This window comes from Apis laboriosa, unplaced genomic scaffold (genome assembly GCF_014066325.1).
Source record: "Apis laboriosa isolate Shangri-la unplaced genomic scaffold, ASM1406632v1 scaffold105_cov147, whole genome shotgun sequence".
Lineage (NCBI taxonomy): Eukaryota > Metazoa > Arthropoda > Insecta > Hymenoptera > Apidae > Apis > Apis laboriosa.
Window position 1 is genome coordinate 2,202,271 of NW_025220714.1, and position 20,805 is coordinate 2,223,075.

The 20,805-nt window shown below is 22.5% G+C and overlaps 2 protein-coding genes across 18 annotated transcripts in view; one reads left to right on the forward strand and one right to left on the reverse strand.

The window, feature by feature from the left end:
• Window positions 1-269: 269 nt before the first annotated feature.
• Window positions 270-9,332, forward strand: LOC122719427 (DNA topoisomerase 2). Of its 2 annotated transcripts, XM_043945238.1 has the most exons (24): window positions 270-521; window positions 1,505-1,831; window positions 1,989-2,232; window positions 2,325-2,711; window positions 2,771-3,010; window positions 3,086-3,191; window positions 3,286-3,438; window positions 3,543-3,712; window positions 3,789-3,999; window positions 4,094-4,682; window positions 5,431-5,662; window positions 5,727-5,926; window positions 6,013-6,148; window positions 6,232-6,531; window positions 6,606-6,614; window positions 6,717-6,947; window positions 7,015-7,200; window positions 7,298-7,424; window positions 7,506-7,655; window positions 7,728-7,806; window positions 7,884-7,948; window positions 8,054-8,167; window positions 8,307-8,422; window positions 8,635-9,332. In XM_043945238.1, the coding sequence occupies exons 2-24, from the start codon at window positions 1,530-1,532 to the stop codon at window positions 8,785-8,787; spliced, it is 4,500 nt and encodes a 1,499-aa protein (XP_043801173.1). In that variant the 5' UTR covers window positions 270-521; window positions 1,505-1,529; the 3' UTR covers window positions 8,788-9,332. The 2 variants fall into 2 exon arrangements, with proteins under 2 accessions (XP_043801173.1, XP_043801262.1); XM_043945327.1 differs by lacking the exon at window positions 6,606-6,614 and having other exon boundaries at window positions 8,635-9,331.
• A 4,743-nt stretch (window positions 9,333-14,075) lies between these two features.
• Window positions 14,076-20,805, reverse strand: part of LOC122720982 (serine/threonine-protein kinase tousled-like 2) — a 30,365-nt gene continuing 23,635 nt past the window's right edge. For all 16 annotated transcript variants that reach the window (XM_043948180.1, XM_043948164.1, XM_043948187.1 and 13 more), the window contains 10 exons: window positions 19,997-20,089; window positions 19,111-19,572; window positions 18,469-18,672; window positions 18,292-18,383; window positions 17,931-18,078; window positions 17,752-17,863; window positions 17,511-17,649; window positions 17,264-17,375; window positions 17,053-17,160; window positions 14,076-16,945 (listed from right to left, as the gene is read on the reverse strand). In XM_043948180.1, coding sequence (XP_043804115.1) covers window positions 16,730-16,945; window positions 17,053-17,160; window positions 17,264-17,375; window positions 17,511-17,649; window positions 17,752-17,863; window positions 17,931-18,078; window positions 18,292-18,383; window positions 18,469-18,672; window positions 19,111-19,572; window positions 19,997-20,089 — 1,686 coding nt within the window. In that variant the 3' untranslated portion in view covers window positions 14,076-16,729. The remainder of the gene's footprint in view (window positions 16,946-17,052; window positions 17,161-17,263; window positions 17,376-17,510; window positions 17,650-17,751; window positions 17,864-17,930; window positions 18,079-18,291; window positions 18,384-18,468; window positions 18,673-19,110; window positions 19,573-19,996; window positions 20,090-20,805) is intronic.

A 20,805-nucleotide genomic window follows, 5' to 3' on the forward strand; every position in this document is an offset into this window, starting at 1 on the left:
ATATTTCTTTAATGCATATATATATGTATATATCTTTCATTATAACAATTATTTATTCTATATTTAAATAAATAAATAAATAAATACAATATTTTTATTTCACGTTTAATTTACAAATTATTATTAACTTTGCAAATTTTAATTGTTTAATCAATTATAAATAATAATAAAAATACTTTGCGTTAAATTTTGATTGTCTTTTGGAACGGTGTCTGTAGCGTGAAAGTGACTTTAGCCGTTTAGAAATGGATAGTTTACCGTATAGACATCAATTTACCGTACAAGCTTCAGACAAAGCGTAGGGTAAAAATAATATTTTTTGTGCAAGATCGATCACTCAATTGCCTGGTGAACAAAAAAAAATAACATAAAAGATATTTTATTCAAGAATTGATTAAGTTTAGTCATTTATTAACTCTGGTATTAGTTTATAGTTTTAATCTCAAAAGATAGAGATTTTATACTTGTATAAATTTCTGTTGCCGATACAACTTTGTATTTTTAGTAGAATTTTATTACAGGTAAATTATAAAAATAATTTTTAATTTAACGACATTCCAAAAAATACTTTTTACTTTTAAAAAATTTTTAAATTTTTATATATTATTTTCGAAAAAAGAAATCATACGTCAAATTAACGTCTTTTACTATGCTAGCCAATTACACAGAAAATGTTTTCCCGCCATATTAGTAAAATTTATTTCGGGTATGAAACTTTTAATTAAATATTTTAATTTTAATTTTAATCTTTTTATAAATTTATATAATGTCTTGGATTTATTTATATTTTTTATGGTTGTTTATTTTTATTTTTATATTTACCTAATTTTGTGTTTACTTAATTTTAATACAATCGTATTCCATGTTTTGAATATATAAATTATAAAAATTTGAACTAAAATTAAGTAAAATAAAATTTTATATCATTTATTTTATATCACATATTTAATTTTATTACCATTTTATAATTATATTAATAAAATTTATTTTATTAAATATCAATAATAGAAATAATAATGTACTGATATTGCAATATGGTTATATGATAATTTTAATGTTTACAAATAAAGAATGTTACATGTGAAATTATTTTTTCCATAAATTGAGAATATTATAATATAATAAATAATTTATATATATTTTATATAAAAAAATATAGTAATATATAAATGTAATCTTAATAAAAAAAAATAAAAAATTTAAATTATACAATGTGAAAAATGAATAACATATCATAATAATAAATAACAATCATTTAGAGAAATATTCTATATAATTATTAAAATAATTAATATGAATAAATATATGAATAATTTTAGTAATTAATTTTATGATTCATATGTTATTTTTTTTTAATATTGATATATAAATGATAATAAATGATAATAAATAATATTGATATATAAATAATAATTACTTATTAATTATTCATACATATATATTTGTATTTGATACATACATATTATGTATTTGATATATAAATTAATATTTTCATATTTTATAGTTATATAAAAAAATATCACATCAAAATGAGTACAGCAATAGAAAATGGAAGTAATGATAATTCAGCAAAGAAAAAAACTATTGAAGGCATATATCAAAAAAAATCTCAATTAGAACATATTTTATTGCGTCCTGATACTTATATTGGTTCTGTCGAACCAGTAACAGAAACTATGTGGGTTTATGACAAAGAAAAAGAATCAATGATACAAAAAGAAATAAAATATGTTCCTGGATTATATAAAATATTTGATGAAATTTTAGTAAATGCAGCAGATAATAAACAAAGAGATTCTAAAATGGATACAATTAAAATTGAAATTAATGCGTAAGAGTTCTATATTACTTTAATATTTAACATTCTATATTACTAATCATAATATATAATAATATATAAAATATTAAAATTATATGTATAATAGTGATTATATTATTAACAAAATATAATAATATAATAAACTTAATTTATATTAATTTATATATAGAGAAAACAATATTATATCTGTATGGAACAATGGTAAAGGCATTCCAGTGGTAATTCATAAAGAAGAAAATATGTATGTTCCTACAATGATATTTGGTCATTTGTTAACATCATCTAATTATGATGATGAAGAAGAAAAAGTAACAGGTGGCAGAAATGGCTATGGTGCCAAATTGTGTAATATTTTCAGTCATCGTTTTACCGTGGAAACTGCATCCAAGGAATACAAAAAATGTTTAAAACAAGTAAAGTCTCATAAAAATATATTTAAATCAGATGTTTGTATTTTTTATATTCCTTATAATAATGTATGTGTGTAATTTGATTATATCTATAGACATGGAGTAATAACATGGGAAGTGCAAGTGAACCTAGAATTAAAGACTTTTCTGGCGAAGATTTTACAAAAGTTATATTTTCACCAGATTTATCAAAATTTAAAATGCAATCTTTAGACGATGATATAATTGCTCTTATGTCTAGAAGAGCTTATGACATAGCAGCTTCTACAAGAGGTGTTAAAGTTTTTTTGAATGGTACAAAGATTCCTGTCAAAAATTTCAAGGATTATGTTGATTTTTATATTAAGGGTAGAGAAGATGATGTTGGCAATCCTTTAAAAGTTGTATATGAAAATTGTGGACCTCGTTGGGAAGTAGCTATTACTTTATCTGATAAAGGTTTCCAACAGATGTCTTTTGTAAACAGTATTGCAACAACAAAGGTAATACATATATAATAAAATAAAAAATAAATATTGTAAAAAAAAAAATTTGTAAATAGGGTGGACGGCACGTGGACCATGTTACAGAATTAATAGTAAAACAATTGACAGAAACATTGAAAAAGAAAAATAAAGCTGGAGTAACGATTAAACCATTTCAAATAAAAAATCATTTATGGATTTTTATTAATTGTCTTATTAATAATCCCACATTTGATTCACAAACTAAGGAGAATATGACATTGCAACCTAAAAGTTTTGGATCAAAATGTACACTTAGTGAAAAATTTATTACATCTGTAAATATTAAAATTATAATTTTGTATATATATTTTTCTATATGTTATATAGAATAAATTTTAATTTATATATAGGTAACGAAAATTGGAATTGTAGAAGCAGTTTTAACATGGGCAAAATTTAAAGCCGATAGTCAATTACAAAAGTTGGGACCCAAATCAAAACAAAGAAAGTTGCAAGGTAAATTATATGTAATAAATTAAAATATATAATACAAATAAATTAAATTATTTATGATTCATATATAAATATTCAAATATTCCTCATATTTTAGGTATACCAAAATTGGAGGATGCTAATGATGCTGGAACTAATAAATCGTTAGAATGTACACTTATATTAACAGAAGGAGATTCAGCTAAAACTATGGCTGTATCTGGACTTGCGGCAATAGGTAGAGATAAATATGGTATATTTCCTTTAAGAGGTAAATAATATAATATATTTAATATAAATTATAAAAATAATATAAATAATTATTCATAAATTACTTAAACTGTTTATACTTTTTTAAAATATTTTTAATTTTAGGTAAAATTTTAAATGTAAGAGAGGCAACACATAAACAAATTTTAGAAAATGCAGAAATTAATAATTTAATAAAAATTCTTGGTCTTCAATATAAGAAGAAATACGAAACTCGAGAAGATCTAAAAACATTACGTTATGGGAAAATGATGATAATGACTGATCAAGATCAGGTTAAATTTTTAATGAATTTTCGTATTTATATTTTAATTGTGTCAAAAAATAATTATATCATATATATTCCCGTAGGATGGGTCTCATATCAAAGGCTTGTTGATCAATTTTATTCATCACAATTGGCCATCATTATTGAAATTAAATTTCGTAGAGGAATTCATCACGCCTATTGTTAAAGCTACAAAAGGAAATCAAGTATTAAGTTTTTTTTCAATGCCAGAATTCAATAAATGGAAGTCGGAAACAGAAAATTTTCATACTTATAAAATCAAATATTACAAAGGTGCATTTATACATTTTAATTTTTATTTAATTTTATTTATTATTGATTATCATATTTGATAAATATTATATATATAAAAATATTTTTCTTACAGGTTTGGGTACTTCCACTGCCAAAGAAGCAAAAGAATATTTTGAAAATATGACTAGACATAGAATTCGATTTAGATATGATGGAGATCAAGATGATCAGAATATTATCATGGCTTTTAGTAAAAAATGTGTTGATCAACGAAAGGATTGGTTAATGAATCATATGGATGAAACAAAGAGAAGAAAAGAAATTGGTCTTGGAGAACGTTATTTATATGAAAAGGATACACGTACTGTATCTTTCTCTGACTTCATTAATGTAGAATTAGTTTTATATAGCAATTATGACAATGTTCGATCCATACCTAATATGATCGATGGTTTTAAACCTGGACAAAGAAAAGTATTGTACACATGTTTAAAACGTAATGATAAACGCGAGGTAAAAGTTGCACAATTGGCTGGTTCTGTAGCTGAACATTCAGCATATCACCATGGAGAAGTTTCTCTTATGTCAACTATTATTAATCTTGCACAAAATTTCGTAGGAAGTAATAATATAAACTTACTTCAACCAATTGGTCAATTTGGTACAAGACTTGCAGGAGGAAAAGATGCAGCAAGTCCTCGATATATTTTTACCATGCTTAGGTATATATATATATATATATATATATATAAATATCCGCATGGAATATTTGTATATGATATGATATAATTAGAATATTTATTTTTTTATCTGAATAAAGTGGAATATCTTATGAGAAACTGAAAGTATTAACTAATATATTATTATAAAAATTAATGTAGATGGTGTAATATATTATATAAGTAATTTTTTGTAAATGAAATATCAAAGAATTAAATTTACATATTTATGTATACTGTATATTATGTATACTTAAAACTTCGATTTAACGATAATCTTTTGATTAATCAATTATAAATAATGAAATATTGAACATGATAATCTTAGGGGCACAATTTTAATTATCCCTTTATATTTCATAATATAATTTATTCATCAGTTATTCCATTTGATTCATAGAAAGAAAATTATTTTAATAATTGATAAAAAAATGATTTTTATTAGTAACATAATCAATTTAGGGTTTAACTTAAATATATATAATATTATATAGTTTTTAGTACTTTATTAGTTTTAGTTTTTTTCAATTTGATAATCTATTAAAATAAAAAAAAATTTGTTATGTAAAATAATATTGTTCAATTTTTTTTAACTTTTATAATAATATTTTATAATAATATTTTTTTTCGTATATTCAGTTTTTTGCAAATATTTTAATAATTAAATAAAACAGATATATACAGAAAAGAATTTTAATATGTATAAGAACAAAAGAATTTTAATATATAATTTATTATTTATTATCTACAGTCCATTAGCAAGATATATATTTCATAAACATGACGATGCTTTATTAAAACATGAATATGATGATAATCAAAAAATCGAGCCTGTTTTTTATATACCGACTATACCAATGGTATTAGTGAATGGTGCTGATGGTATTGGTACTGGATGGATGACAAAGATACCAAATTATAATCCTAGAGAAATAATTGAAAACTTATATAGAATGATGGATGGTGCTGATCCAAAACCTATGGTAATATCTGTTTAATATTTATTGTATATGTATTTTATTACATTTTTTTCTATATCTTCTATAGGTACCATATTATAAAAACTTTAAAGGTGTCATAGAGAGTTGTGGAGATTTTAGATATATTATTAATGGCGAAATTTCAGTAATAGGACCAGATAAAGTTGAAATTACTGAACTTCCAATCGGCACTTGGACTCAAACATATAAAGAAACAGTATTAGAACCAATGTTGCATGGAACTGATAAAACCCCTGCTACTATTACGTAAATATAATTATTATTATTAGTATCATTGAAATTTTTCGAGATTTTAAACGATTAAGGGATATTTTTCCTTTATATTATTGTAGAGATTATAAGGAATATAATACAGATACAGCAGTTCATTTTATAATAATGTTAAATCGTGATAAGTTATTAGAATTAGAAAGAGATGGTCTTCATAAAGCATTTAAATTACAAACAACAATGACAGTTACATCTATGGTAAGAAATAATATATATATATATATATTATTTACTTAAAACATAAATTTAATAATATATTATAAGTAATTATTTTTTCCTAGTGTGCATTTGATGAGAATCAATGTCTTCAAAAATATGATAGTGTTCTCCAAATTTTAAAAGGTTTTTACAAAGTCAGATTAGAAATGTATCACAAAAGAAAAGAATATTTAGAAGGAATCTTACAAGCAGAAGCGTCTAAACTTTCAAATCAAGCACGATTTATTGTAGAAAAATGCGATGGTACAATAGTAATAGAAAATAAGAAAAGAAAAGATATGATTGCAGAATTAATTAGGCGAGAATATGAATCTGATCCAGTTCTGGCTTGGAAATTATCACAAAACAGAGAAGAAGTTTTAGTAAGTATTATATTTTATTTTAAAGTGCACATATTTGAAATTTATTAAAATTTAATAATGTTATGCTACATTAGGAAGCTCAAGTAAGTGATTAAAAGAAAAAGTCACACAAATAAGAACAATATTTATTATAAATATCTTTTTTATTTCAATTTAAATATTTAATATATTATTTTCTATAATAGGAAGAAGTAGCTGAAAATGTTGATGATGAAACAGTATCGTCTACTGCTATTACAAAAGAAAATTTTGATTATCTATTAGGAATGACATTGTGGTCTTTAACAAAAGAAAAGAAAGATGAGTTATTACGTCAAAAAGACGATAAATTAGCAGAATTAAAAAGATTACAAGCTCGTACACCTATTTCTTTATGGAAAGAAGATTTAGATAACTTGTTGAATGAATTAAACAGAGTAAGTTTTATTTGTAATAATGTAATTTTTAATTTTTTTCGTATATACAGTATTTTTTTTATTATAGTTAGAAGAAAAAGAACGAAAGGAAGAACAAAAATCAAAACAGTGTATTAAGAAACCACCATCCAAATATTATACTTCTGATGACATTCGTCGAATAGTACCTATAATTGATACCGAATTAAAAAGAAAAATTGAAAAAGCAGATATTGTATCTAAAGATAAAAAAGAAGGCATAAAAAAACAGAGGGTATTATGATATACATTATTAAAATTCTTCTTTACTTTCCATTTATGTGAAACTTTTCATAGAAATATAACTTAATATTTTATGTAAAAAAAATTAGGTAAAGAAAGAACCAGTGGAAGATAAAGATGAGTTTGATGTATTAATTGAAGCTAATGCCAAATCTTTAGATGATAGATTGGGCAATTCTCCAGAAAAGATAGAAAAAAAAGCTGCTGGTAGAAAAAGTACATATACACGTAATTTAAATATGATAAAAAAAATTTTTACAGTAAGATAGTAATATATTATTTTATTATTTTAATTAGAACTAAAACAGACAACATTACCATTTAAGTCAAAAGTGAAAAAAGAAAAAGATGATAAAAAAAAAGACAAAGATTCGGATAGTAATGATGATATTGATTTTGGTAGCATTTCTCCTCCTCCAGCTCCTCGTGCATCTCGTAGAACAGCAGGTATATTAATTCGTTTTAAATACATTTTTCTTTAGTGTTTTTCATTTTTTAATTTTATTTTTAATATTACAGCTAAAAAGAATTACAATTTTAGTAGTGAAGAATCTTCTTCTAGTGATGAAGTTGTTAGTATTTCTTCAGATATCGAGCAGTAAGTATTATATATTTTTACAAATATATCACATTACATAAATATGAATAACATTTTTTTATTGAATCTATTTTTAGAAAAACAAAACCTGTTACAATCGTCAATAGTGATTCTGATGATATTTATAAAATACATAAAAAACGTAAGTAAATATTTATATATTTTTAATTATATAAAAACATTAATCGTATTATTATTGATTGTATGAAAAATATCACTATTTATTGTATTTTTGTATCCATAACAGCGAGTTCGGAAGAACTTTTTGACTCTTTAATCGGTAGCTCTCCGGAAAAACAACCAAAAGCTATTGTAGCATTTAGTGAAGAATCATCTTCAACAATCTCACCTCAGACGAAAGGTAAAATGTTTAATATTTTTAATATAATTATAATTGCAAAATATTATATTTGATATTGTCAATTAATATTAAAATTTTATTGATCATTTTTAATATTTCATATAATGTTGTTATATAATTTTTCATTTTTTTGTTTTAGCTCCTGCTAAAAAGAAAACTGAAAATGGAGGGAAAGGAATGAAAAGACAGATTAAGAAAAAAGTTATTTCTTCCGATTCAGACTCAGAAGAAATGTTCTCAAGTAAACAAACTCCTGTAAGTAATAATAAAATTTATACATTGCATAAAAATATAAAAAATAGAAACTATTATGGAACTAAAATGGAAACATAATAATTATAAAATAAAAAAATGCAAGAGACATTTTAATATATATAAATTAATAATATCAATTTTTTTTATAAATATTTTTAAATATTTTAAATTCAATTGCAATTTAATTTTACGAGATTTGTTTGACTATATAGGTAAAAAAAAGAAAGAAGAAGTCCGAGTCAGAAGAAGACAGTATTGTTAATGTAGTAGAAAGTTCTCCATTACCTCCTCGTAAAACTGCCGGTCGTGCTCGTAAACCTGTTTCGTATGCTGTTCAATCAGATGATGATGAGGATTCCAATTGATCGATTTTGTATAATATTTTAAAAATATAAACAAATAAATGGCACGTGTTTCACAAAATATAAATTCTAAAAACACGGTCTTAAATTAAATAAGACCTAAATCTGGATAATAAATTTTGTGATCACATTTGATATAATAATAATTTTAACTCTGTGCACTCGATTTTTACTCGTCATTCAAATTAATATACAAAACCGAATAGCAACTTGAATGAAGAAAATTAACAAATATGTTGCAATGCAAGAAATTTATTATTCAATATTTAAATTATAACAATTAATAACTTTTTAAAACTAATATTCTTTAAATTTGTAGAACTATGAATATCTATTCAAATTCATACACTTTTTTTAATTTTTAGAATCTGTTCATTTTTTTTCTTTAATTTTTTTTTATTAATCATTTTCTAATTATTCATGGATTAAAAATCTATAGATTAAAAGATCCATTATTCAATGTAAAAGAATTAAGCTAAGAAACTTTTCTTTCCACACACAGAATCATAACATATCTCTGACATTTATAAAAAAATTAAAATTATATTGAAATAAGACAATTACATATGTATATTTTAATTTTAATTTTATATAAGATATTAAATTATACATATATATAATTTTTTTTTAATTTTTACATATTAGTTTTAAAAAAGAAAGAAAAGATAAAATAATTTACTAATCTTTAGTAAATAGTATAAACATGCTTTGAAAGATTAGTTTTTTATAATGAAAAAATATTTGTAATACAAATGAGTGCAAAGTGTTAAAAATTTTGCCTTGATCTTTATCAGGGCATTAGTAATTTTATATAATATTGTACATATATGTACTAGAATATGTGAATTAGACTATTTTGAAAGAAATCAAATTTTACAATAATTAAATAATTTGCATAATATTGCAATATAAAAATATTTGAGTTATAATATATATAAATATATATATATATATAAATATATATATATTTAAATATTTAAATTATATTGAAAATTAAAAATATCTATTAATTTTTCATGTTAATTTGCTAAAAAAATATTTAGATATTCATTATTTTGTAAAAAAAAAAAAAAAAAAAAAAAAAAAAGAAAAAATTAATCTGACATCCATTTTTGCACACAACATAATACGAGCTTCTTAAATTTGTTTATATTATTGAAAATCAATCAAATGTATAATATCTTATGAAACTTAATAGTAATTAAGAAAACTTTTGTTATTGTAATGAAAAACGTGTAAAATGAAAAACTCACTTTTCATAAAATACTTATTGAATATATTAAACGTATTAACTAATGATAATTATTAATAATAATATTGATATGGAATGAACAATATAATTGATGTTCTGCGTATGTTTAATAACTACAAAAAATTGTATAGATTTACAAAAATGTGATTGTAACGAAATTTTTGTATTTATAATGAATAGAATATTAATTTAAATATTAAGTCGCGTTATATTAACTTAAACTTATTTTTATTTATTTTTTTTTTCTCTAGATAATAGAATAATTTTGTAATAAAATGTATTCTTTACAGACTGACATATCATTAATAAATAATGTACTTATTATAATATGTGAAAATAATTTTATTAACTATAATTTCAATGAAGACAAATTTTTCATTTAATATGTAATGTTGAGCATGTTAAAATTCATATTTATGCATTGTAAATAATATATATATGTATATATATAATGGTTTATAATCCAGAAATATAGTGATATTATTTAATATAAATCTAAAATGATTGCTAAATGTTAATAATATTAAAAATGACATTAAATATGTCAATTTATATAATTATTTATATAAATAATAAATTATAACCCATGCTATATCTCTGCACAAAATATAATTAATTAAATATTATAAAAATTATAAATATTATAAAATTTTTTAGAAAAAAATATTATAAAAGTATTATAAAAATATATTTTTATCACATATTTTAATATTAAAATTTATTAATTTTTTTTCCTTTTTTCAAATTAGAATATTATTTTTTTCTTTAATATATTTCTTTAATATTTTTTTCAATAATATATTGTATAATAATAATAATAATAATAATAATAATTGAGGCTTAAGCTGTTTTCTACTTGTTTTCATTGTTTTGTAAAATAAATAATGAATAAAGATTAATATAATATGAAAATGCTTGTAAAAATGTTTGTCAAAAAATAAATATATAGTATATAATATATATAGTATAAATAATTTTAATTTTATAAAATTTATATAATATATAATATTATATATAATATATAATATATAATATAATATAATATATAATATTATATAATTTATATAATATATAAAAAAATATTCTTCTGTTCGTATTTTATCTTTTATATATATAATAAATAATAAAAGATATATGAAACATATATATATATATATATAACTTTTATTATGTAAAATTAATTAATTTATTTTATTTTCTTAAATTAATTTTTTTTTTTAATTATATTAATACTATTGAGAATAAAAGATATCATTAGTGTATGTAAAATATATACAATTATTCCATTTAAAGAAATATAAATGAAAATCTTTGAAATCTTTAAAAATCATTTTTTAAATATTAAAGTATTTAAGTATTTACATTTATTAAGTTATATTATTTAGAATCATTTTTTTGTATGAAATAAAATTGTTATCATATCATTCAATAAATTGTTCATTAAACAAAACAGTGATATTTAGAAAAATCAAGATCAATTCTACAATTCTGAAATATGAAATAAAAAAATATTTTCTATTTCATTCAAAGCTAAAAAATTATTCATATTCATTTATTCATTATCAATATAAACATAAATAAAACAATAATAAATATAAATTATTTCATTTAAATTATTTTAGATCTTTTTATGAAAATAACTTATTTATATGGCGAAAATTGAACATTGATAAATACCAATATTTTATGCATCGATATGAATCGATCTTAATATCAATATTTCTATATCATGTGATACAGTTTATTCATTTCTAGTAGCATGATTCGTTACATATTTATATATCTATATTTTAGAAATATAATTCCACCCGATATAAAAAATATATTATACATATGGAGAAATCCGTATAAATAGAAATATTTTCTAATTATATATTTAATTTCTAATATATATCGAATGAAAAAAAAATTAATATAAAAGTTTCAAATAGGAAACTTTATATTAAAAAAAATATTATCCATTGGATTGGTTAGAACAATTTGATTCATACCCTCATTTCTTCACTTACAGTTATTTTTCACTTCTAATAATCTTTAATTAGTTCATTTAACTGATGATTTGGATAGTAATTAATTGTTAATTAATAAAATTTTTGCGGTTGTAGAAAAGTAACATAAATTCATATCTATCTTATAAATGATTACAAATGTCAGTATTGATTTATATTAATAGTAAAAAAGATTTTACTAGACATTAAATTGATTTAGGATTTTTTTAATATAAATATATTTTTAAAGAAGAAGAAAAAATAATAGCACAAAAGCAAAATCTTAAAAACATTAAAATTTATTAAAATATGAAACTAATTTTCATAATTCGATGATTGGGTGAAAATATACGTATATCTCAGTGATTGGACATATTTTATAATTCTTGATTAATAAAATTTTTTCATAATATTAAATTGCATTATATGCGTATAAATTTTACTTGTGCTTCTGTAAAAAAAATGTTTAAGATTCGTTAATCTATCATTATATCAAATTTTTAATAAAAATTACAACTTTTCTGACGATATACTAATATTAGATTTAAATAATTTAGATACCATAATAATTAGGTGTATATGTAGATATATATTAATAATATTGATTATTAATTAATTATTGTCTTATTTAAATATTTTTTAATCTTTTTTTATGTGTTAATTTCAAAATAAAAGAAAATAAAAAAAGTATGAGAGTATTGATATCCATTTTTGTAACATTGTCATGTTAATGTCATCATTAATTAATCATCGATTCAATAAAATGAAGAAACAAGCGTTGTTTTTAACATATATAATATTGCATAATTGTTAATTAAAAATTTAGCTAACAAAAACTTTTAAGAAGAAATTAAATCAAAAAAAAAAAAAAATCAATTATGAGACTTTTACTAGTCGATCTCTTTTTTATAATATTATATTAAAAAAGATTAAAAATAAAATTAAAAAAAAAATATCATATATGATTTCTTAAAATATTTTGTAGTTAAAATGTTTTGTAGAAATAATATTGTTTTGAAAATAAATAAGTTGATTTATATTAATAGTTATTCAAATCGGGAAATTATTTTTTTTCTTGTATTTTAATGTTTTATATTATTTTATATCTGAATATTTCATTATTTATAAGAGATACGTAAAAATCAATTTTTATATACATACTTACATATATATATATAGTTTATAAATATTATAATTTTAATTGCTCAACTTTAAAAATTTGATATTTTTTATATTTTTTAATATTTTCTCAGAAAAATTATTAAAAATAATTCAATATTTTTGTTTATTAAGATATTTTTATATTCTAAAAAAATATTTTGTTTGCATAATATACATATTATATACGTATATAAAAACAATATATATTAATATAAAAAATAAAGGTTTTTATAGTCTTCCTCTCAAATTCAAAAAAAAAAATTTATAGAGAAATTAAATATTTTTGCACAATTTTAAAAATCGGATAAATAATTTCTTGAGTATTTTGAACTGCAAGACCCGAAAAATGTGGTTTCGAGATAAATATATTAGAAGCGAATACTCAGAATGTAACGGTATACTGTGTTGTATTTTATAAACATTTATAGCTTTCTTAATTTTTTAAATTTTATAACAAATTTTTTAAAACATTATTCTATATACTTATATCTATTAATTAATAAAAAAAAAAATATTTGATTATTTGATTCCTTAAAATTCATTAAGTCCTTTTAAAGCTTTTTCTTCTATAAAATGTAAGGAACAGAATGATTAAAATTTTTTTATATATTTGGGCCATTCAGTATGAAAATTTATATATTTATATATTTTTTTTAAATTTATATTTTTTAAATTTACTCGATAACGTAACATTATAATCTTTTATTATAAATGAAGTTAAATATAAATGAAAAATGATATTTTGTTATTTATATACGAATATTCTAATCAAATTCAGTGAAAATCTTTTATAATTATTGACTTTATATTATTTTCTATCCAAATATTTATCCGATGAAAGAAAAAATTTTGTGCATACATATATTATAGGAGAAATATACACTGTTATATATGTGATTCATATTTAATTAATAAGTTTACTAACTTTAAATTTTTTTTACACAAATACGTAAATTTATTGCTATAACGTTTCATACACCATCCTCGACGCAATTCCTGTTGTTTGTAAGGAAGATCGTGACTATGTTGACACGCAAGGACGATAAAAAAAAATTTCTTGTTTATTAAAGAGAATTATTTTCTTCTTCTTTTAAAATGCATAATAATACTCCAAACTCTAGCATGCATAATTATAAAGGCATATAGAGCTGAAAATATTATTATGTAATACTTTTATCTTCTGAAGTAGACCCGTAGTTTACCCATAGTTTAAACAATATATCTGATCAGACAATATTCGAATATTTGTGCAATGAATTTTCTATGAAAAGAATCTTATTCCTTGAATAAAAATTTGTTTTCGATACATGCATTTAATAGTTTTTATTTTTATTAATTAACGATGCATTTTTAAGGAGTTTTCACTATATACAAATGCAAAATTGCTTCTAACGCAAAACATATAAACACTGCTTGGTGTAGATTCGTTTCTTTTTTTATCGTTACAAATAATTCCAAATAATATTTCATAGAATAAATGCTCGTTAAATGATTTTTTGTCATTCTTATTAAATGATTTAATATTTTGTGGTAGCAAAATGATATTCTTTCTTTTTTTAAAGTGTTTCTCATAAATTTTACTGGCCAAAGTATGCTACATTTTGCCCAAGAATAGTATGCACTAATTGTCATGTTAAACTACAATAAATATAAGAGAACATTATATAAATCTAATGGCGATTATTTTGACTATTATGTTCAAGCAAAATTTCTGAACTAGAGAATTTTTGCTCGATTACAATTAATTTTTCAAGTACATGAAAATGATGATTATAAATATATCTAAAATTGAAAATTTTCAATTTTGACAATTATGCATACATGTCCTCAGAAAAAAAATTAAATAAATTTATTCATTTTCTGACTAGTTTGTTTTCTTCCAACTTATATTAAAAAAGCACTTCCTTGTAGAGGAATTTCAAAAGTATGTGCTTTTTTTATTTAATTATAAATTTGAAAAATCGCAAAAGAAATAGGATAGGGAAGCAGGAACGGTTGGCTTTTAGAATAGAAGCGATGGATCTAGTAGTAGACTCTGTTCAGACTTGTAATGTATTCTCCTCTGACCATTCTTTGCCAATCACGTTGGTATTGAGTTATCAATACCGTGCCCACATTGTACCAACAACTTACAACATTTTAACAACTTTCTAGTACTCCCAAAGCTGCAGGTTGTCGACAGACGCGACTATAATACAAAGCAAGGGCACTTGATAAAATAACTTAATCTTCTATTTCATAATTATCTATATATATATAACGTACATATATAAAACAAATTATGAATAAAGAAATAGCAACCAGGGTCGGTACAGTATCATGAATCTTACTTTAAAAATTTTTTAATGCCTGATTATACGAATTGTTATATATCACGAAAATGTAAGATCATAATTATCGCGCCGAAGTCCACTCTTGAAAAAATGAATCACTCTATTAGAAAATTATGGATTAAAAATGTACATGTGCATGGAGCATATAAACTGTGGACTACGATTCTATATGTTTTTTTATTTGGGAGCATCGCGATTCTTTTACTTTCTTTGCATTCGAACCTTAGACCAATCAATCCGGTGTAGATAAAGCCCACTCATTTCAGAATAGGAACAACCAACCAAATCTCCTCGTGTGTGTATGTTAATCATTATTAGTCATGATATAAGTAATAATGTTAATATTTGAATAAAGTAACATGATGTACAGTCAAATATTCATGGAATACTTGGCTGCACGGAGGTCATGCGAGGATCCACCACAGTTGTCTTTCCACTGTCAATGCTGTTCTGTTCTTTACACCATATATATATATTATATCGGATTTATTAGTATATATATATATATAGTATAAATATATACACGCACACTAGTTTTAACAATCTTTCTTCACACTCATTCATGCATACGTAACTTCAGAAGAGAGGAACGTCTCCGTAAAAGCAAAGTCTCTTTACGCTGCTTTGACGCGCTTTGCTTCGGACATTTTATCTTCCGTTGCTCTCTTTATTCACCGAGTAATTTTCACTTGCAATGATTTTCGTCGCTGTACTTCTTTGTTTCCTTTTCTTCTTAATTTGAACTTCACTTTAATTCACAATGACTTATCACAAGTTTATCTGTTTCTTTCATTTCTTTTTAAACACTATTATCAAGTCAACCCACTGTTTGATACAAGGAACGATAATACAATTGAATATTTACGAACACAACATTTTTGTCATGCTGAATAATGTAGCTTGTATTGTAGAAAGACGCAAGCTTCTGGACTTGCGACGACCAGTCTCGCATCTCTCTTGCAATGTCCTATGTAATCGGCCTGTAAGTATAGTTGTAAAGGTGTGGTGGAAGTGGTAGTGATGACGGTAGTGGTAGTGGAGTGGTAGTGGTAGTGGTAATCGTGGCATTGGTGACGGTGATATTATCCGGTTTTTAATATTTACAATTCGTTATAGCAATTGCTATGTTCCTAAGATGAGATGATGTGCAATTCAATGTTCAAGATTTGGCATGTATTAGCATTGAAGATTTTGTTTTTAGTTCTTTTCCACTACGAACTGCTTGATGCGTTCATACCACTAAACATGCCAATACTAAATGAAGTTTGTTGCTGCTGTTGAATTTGTTGTTGTTGCTGTTGTTGTTGTTGATTATTCGCTTGACGGCCATGTTTTGGCACTGGAGGTTGTAGGTATTCATGTCTAGCTAATGTCAACACATCTATACGCTCTTCTTTCCTATATGCTAGGCAACTTCTTATGAAACTCTGCAAAAATAAAGCATTTATAAATACATGCGAAATTTGATTTTCATGTTGTTAATTAATTGAATTTTTTTTATTCAAATCAATTGAATTAATTATTAAATTAGTACCTTCGCTTCGTTGCTAACAGTTGGTTTATTTGCAAATTGAACTTCAGTAGCTTTCAATATTGTATTTTCTTCTAAAATTGTTGCTTGAGATTGATTATGCCCAAAAGGCTGAAAACAATTTTTATAATGTAAATCGTCAATGAAATCAACTTTATACAGAAATTAAAAATATTATTAAAAAAAAAAAAAATACTTTAATAACCAATTATACCTTTTTGCCATATAGACATTGATAAAATATAACTCCTACACTCCAAACATCAACTTTTGATGATATTTTTGGAGGATTTTTACCAATAACAAAACACTCTGGTGGAAGATACCTAAATCATATAAAATATAATTAATAATATAAAAACGTGAAAAACATTATATAACACGAAAAAAATTAAGGATTTTTTTTAATATTAAAATATTACTTGCGAATTAATTATTTTTAAAATAAAGAATATACATACCAATAGGTACCAGCTCCTTGAGATGTTAAATCCATTCCATGATCTGGATTATAATTTTCCTCATCCATTACTTTACTTAATCCGAAGTCTGTAATCTTTATTTCTCCACAAACATTACCTTCAGTTAATAATATATTACCTACAATAATTACATTAATGACATAGAATCAATAATTCTTATGTTTTTATTTTATTAAGTACAATATAAAATAATATAATTTGTATCACAACAGAAATTTACCTGGTTTTAAATCATAATGAATGACTGGAGGTTTTATTTCATTGAGGTACTTTAATGCAGATACAACTTGCATAACAATAGATCTTGCTTCTCTCTCAGGTATAGTCTTATGCTGAAAATATTTAATAAAATGTGTTACACATATTATACTATGTAAAATAATATTTTAATACATATACCTGTTTAAGGTAAAAATCTAAATCATGGCCATCACAATATTCCAAGACAGTACAAAAAGAATTGGCGTCGATTTCAAACACATCATACAATTTCACAACACGAGGATGATCAAGAGCTTTATGTATATTATATTCTCGTAACGCATGCCTGCATAAAAAAAAATATATACACATGTATGTAAAATAATATAAAAATATATTTTGTATAAATATATTAAAAAAATGTCACAATATAATATATAATTAACTTAAATTATATATTATATAGGACATATATCTACTTTATTGCGAAATTGTAATTATTATTCTTTTCTTTATTAATTTAATATTTTTCAAAAAACTTAATTATAAAAATACTTACTTAATATAATTAGCTTTTTTATCTTCTTTCCAGTCTTTATTCAGTTGATGCACTTTACAAGCGACATATCGTTGCTCTTTTAAGTCAAACGCCTAAAATAAAAAAGCGATTTAAAAGATTTATTTGATTAATTTTTTATCATACAGTATTTTAAAATTAAAAAATTCCTTTTTATACCTTATGCACTTCACTGAAGCCACCTTTTCCTAACAACATTAGTAAAAGGTAACGATCACTCAATACAGGATGAGAATTGAATCTCGATTGGTCCTCGTTGTGAATACGTTTTAGTTCTCTAATGTGCAAATTTCGTTCTCTTTCGAGTTTTTCCATTTCTAATTGAAGATCGGCGTCTTCTTTTTTCAAAGCACTTTGCCTTAACTAAAATCGAATATATATGAATATTATATTCAAGGAATACCATCGGACAATCAATTTTAGAGATCAAAAGTTAATATACAAAAATTTGAGATTTTAAGATTTCTTTATTAAAATATATTATTAAGTATTTGAAGTTTGCATTAAATATAGTGAAACAGAAATAGAGAGATTTCATTCTATCTCTATTATATTATCATCGTATTCTGTTCTTGTACTGTTTCATCTAAACTTCAATTGTTTATTATTAATAATTAAATCTTAATTGTTATTTTTGTATATCAACTTTTGAATTTTTGTTTTGGTTTTTAAAATATCTCACGAATATATTCTATATATATATATATATATATATAAATATATGTCAAAATAATGTTTATATAATTTCTGAACTATAAATTATTAAAAGATTATCAAAATGCAACTTAGAAAATTCAATACCTTGAGTATTTCATCAGCTTCATAATACTCTTGCCACGTATAAGATCCAGGTACTGCATCTGGCTTTAAGAATGTAGCTTCTGTACCATTATGCAAAGAAGGTTGAGGCTGACTACGTTTCCTACCAGTTTCACTGTTCGATGGCCTCTTTTTGAGTAATAGCTTTTTTTGTTTATCAATTTCTTCTCGTTCAGTTGCAATTTCTTCTTGCCGTCGTGCTAATTCTTGAAACGCATAACCATCTGTCCAATTTTCTTGAAATGTTGCGCCCACCCTTTGAGTTACAAATTGACCCAACCTCAGTCTATTTTGCATACATTTTTGCCTAGCCTCCTTTTTTTCTATATTTGATTTTTCTTTTAATAGCTTCTTTACAACGTCTATACACTTATTTATATGGGATTTGTGCTGTTCAATTACTTTTTGTTGATTAGCCATTTGATGCCTCAGTTCATCAGTTGTCTAAAAAAAAAAATGTAAATAATTGTATATTTATACCTAATAATTATATAAAATATAAATAATTATATATTTATACTTAATAATTATATAAAAAGAATTAAATTTTATTCAACATTTCAAGAAAATTTTATAATTTTTATATAAATAATATCATATTAATGTCGTTATTAATATTATAATCAATATTATAATATTTAATTATTATTATTATTTATAAATAATAATAATAATTAAAACAAATTTTTTTGATTTCTAAAAATCAAATATTTTCTTAAAAAAAAAAAAAAAAAAAAAAAAAAAAGCTAAATATTCTCTTTTTTATAATTTTTATAATTTTATCACTAATATATAATTATATACATAAAATATATAAAAATATATATAAAATATATATAGAACTTGTTTTAGAAATTAATATACTTACTCTATTTAATTCATCAATTTTATTGTTACGTAATTCTAAGTCTGAAGTAGCCTGAGTTTCAAATTCTTGTATCCTCTGGCAAGTAAGTTCTGTCTGAAATATAAATAATACATTTTATGATAAATAAAAATAAATTACTGTAACATCTGATACATTTGTCAACATAGTTCATAAATACCAGATACCTTGTTGCACCCAAATGGACGTAACATGCAGATTAAGTTTTGTGCAACATTTTGATAAATTCATCTAGAAAATTGATCAGGTTACATCCTTGATAGATGTTTTTGATAAAATTAGTTCTACATTTTATATAATTTAATGTGCTAGCCCTTTTGCTATTAAAAGTAAAACTGCAGAGCAAAACCCAAACATATAGATAGAACAGAACTACCATACAGGCAGCAAGGAAAACACCAAAAATGTATGCATGTATGCATGTACGATGAAAAATTGTAGGACACTGTATACTCCATACACATTTTGTTTCTTCTCTATAATACTTAATACTTGTATATTGAAAAATAAATTTTTTCAAATTGAAGTAATTTTGAAATATAATAATACTATAGCCAAATACATGTCAAAAATGGCAAACATGCACACCTATTTTTAATTTAGAAATTGAAATAAATGGAAATAAAATAATTTTAATGATTTAAAAGCGAAACAAGATTTTTCAAATAAGGAGTGACATTACAAGGTAGCCTGCACTCCTATGATAACAAATGGATACAGTGCTACAGTTCAGTCAGAAGTTAGCTGCAAATTTACTGCAAACATCTGACAAGAAATGCCCATTAGAGAAC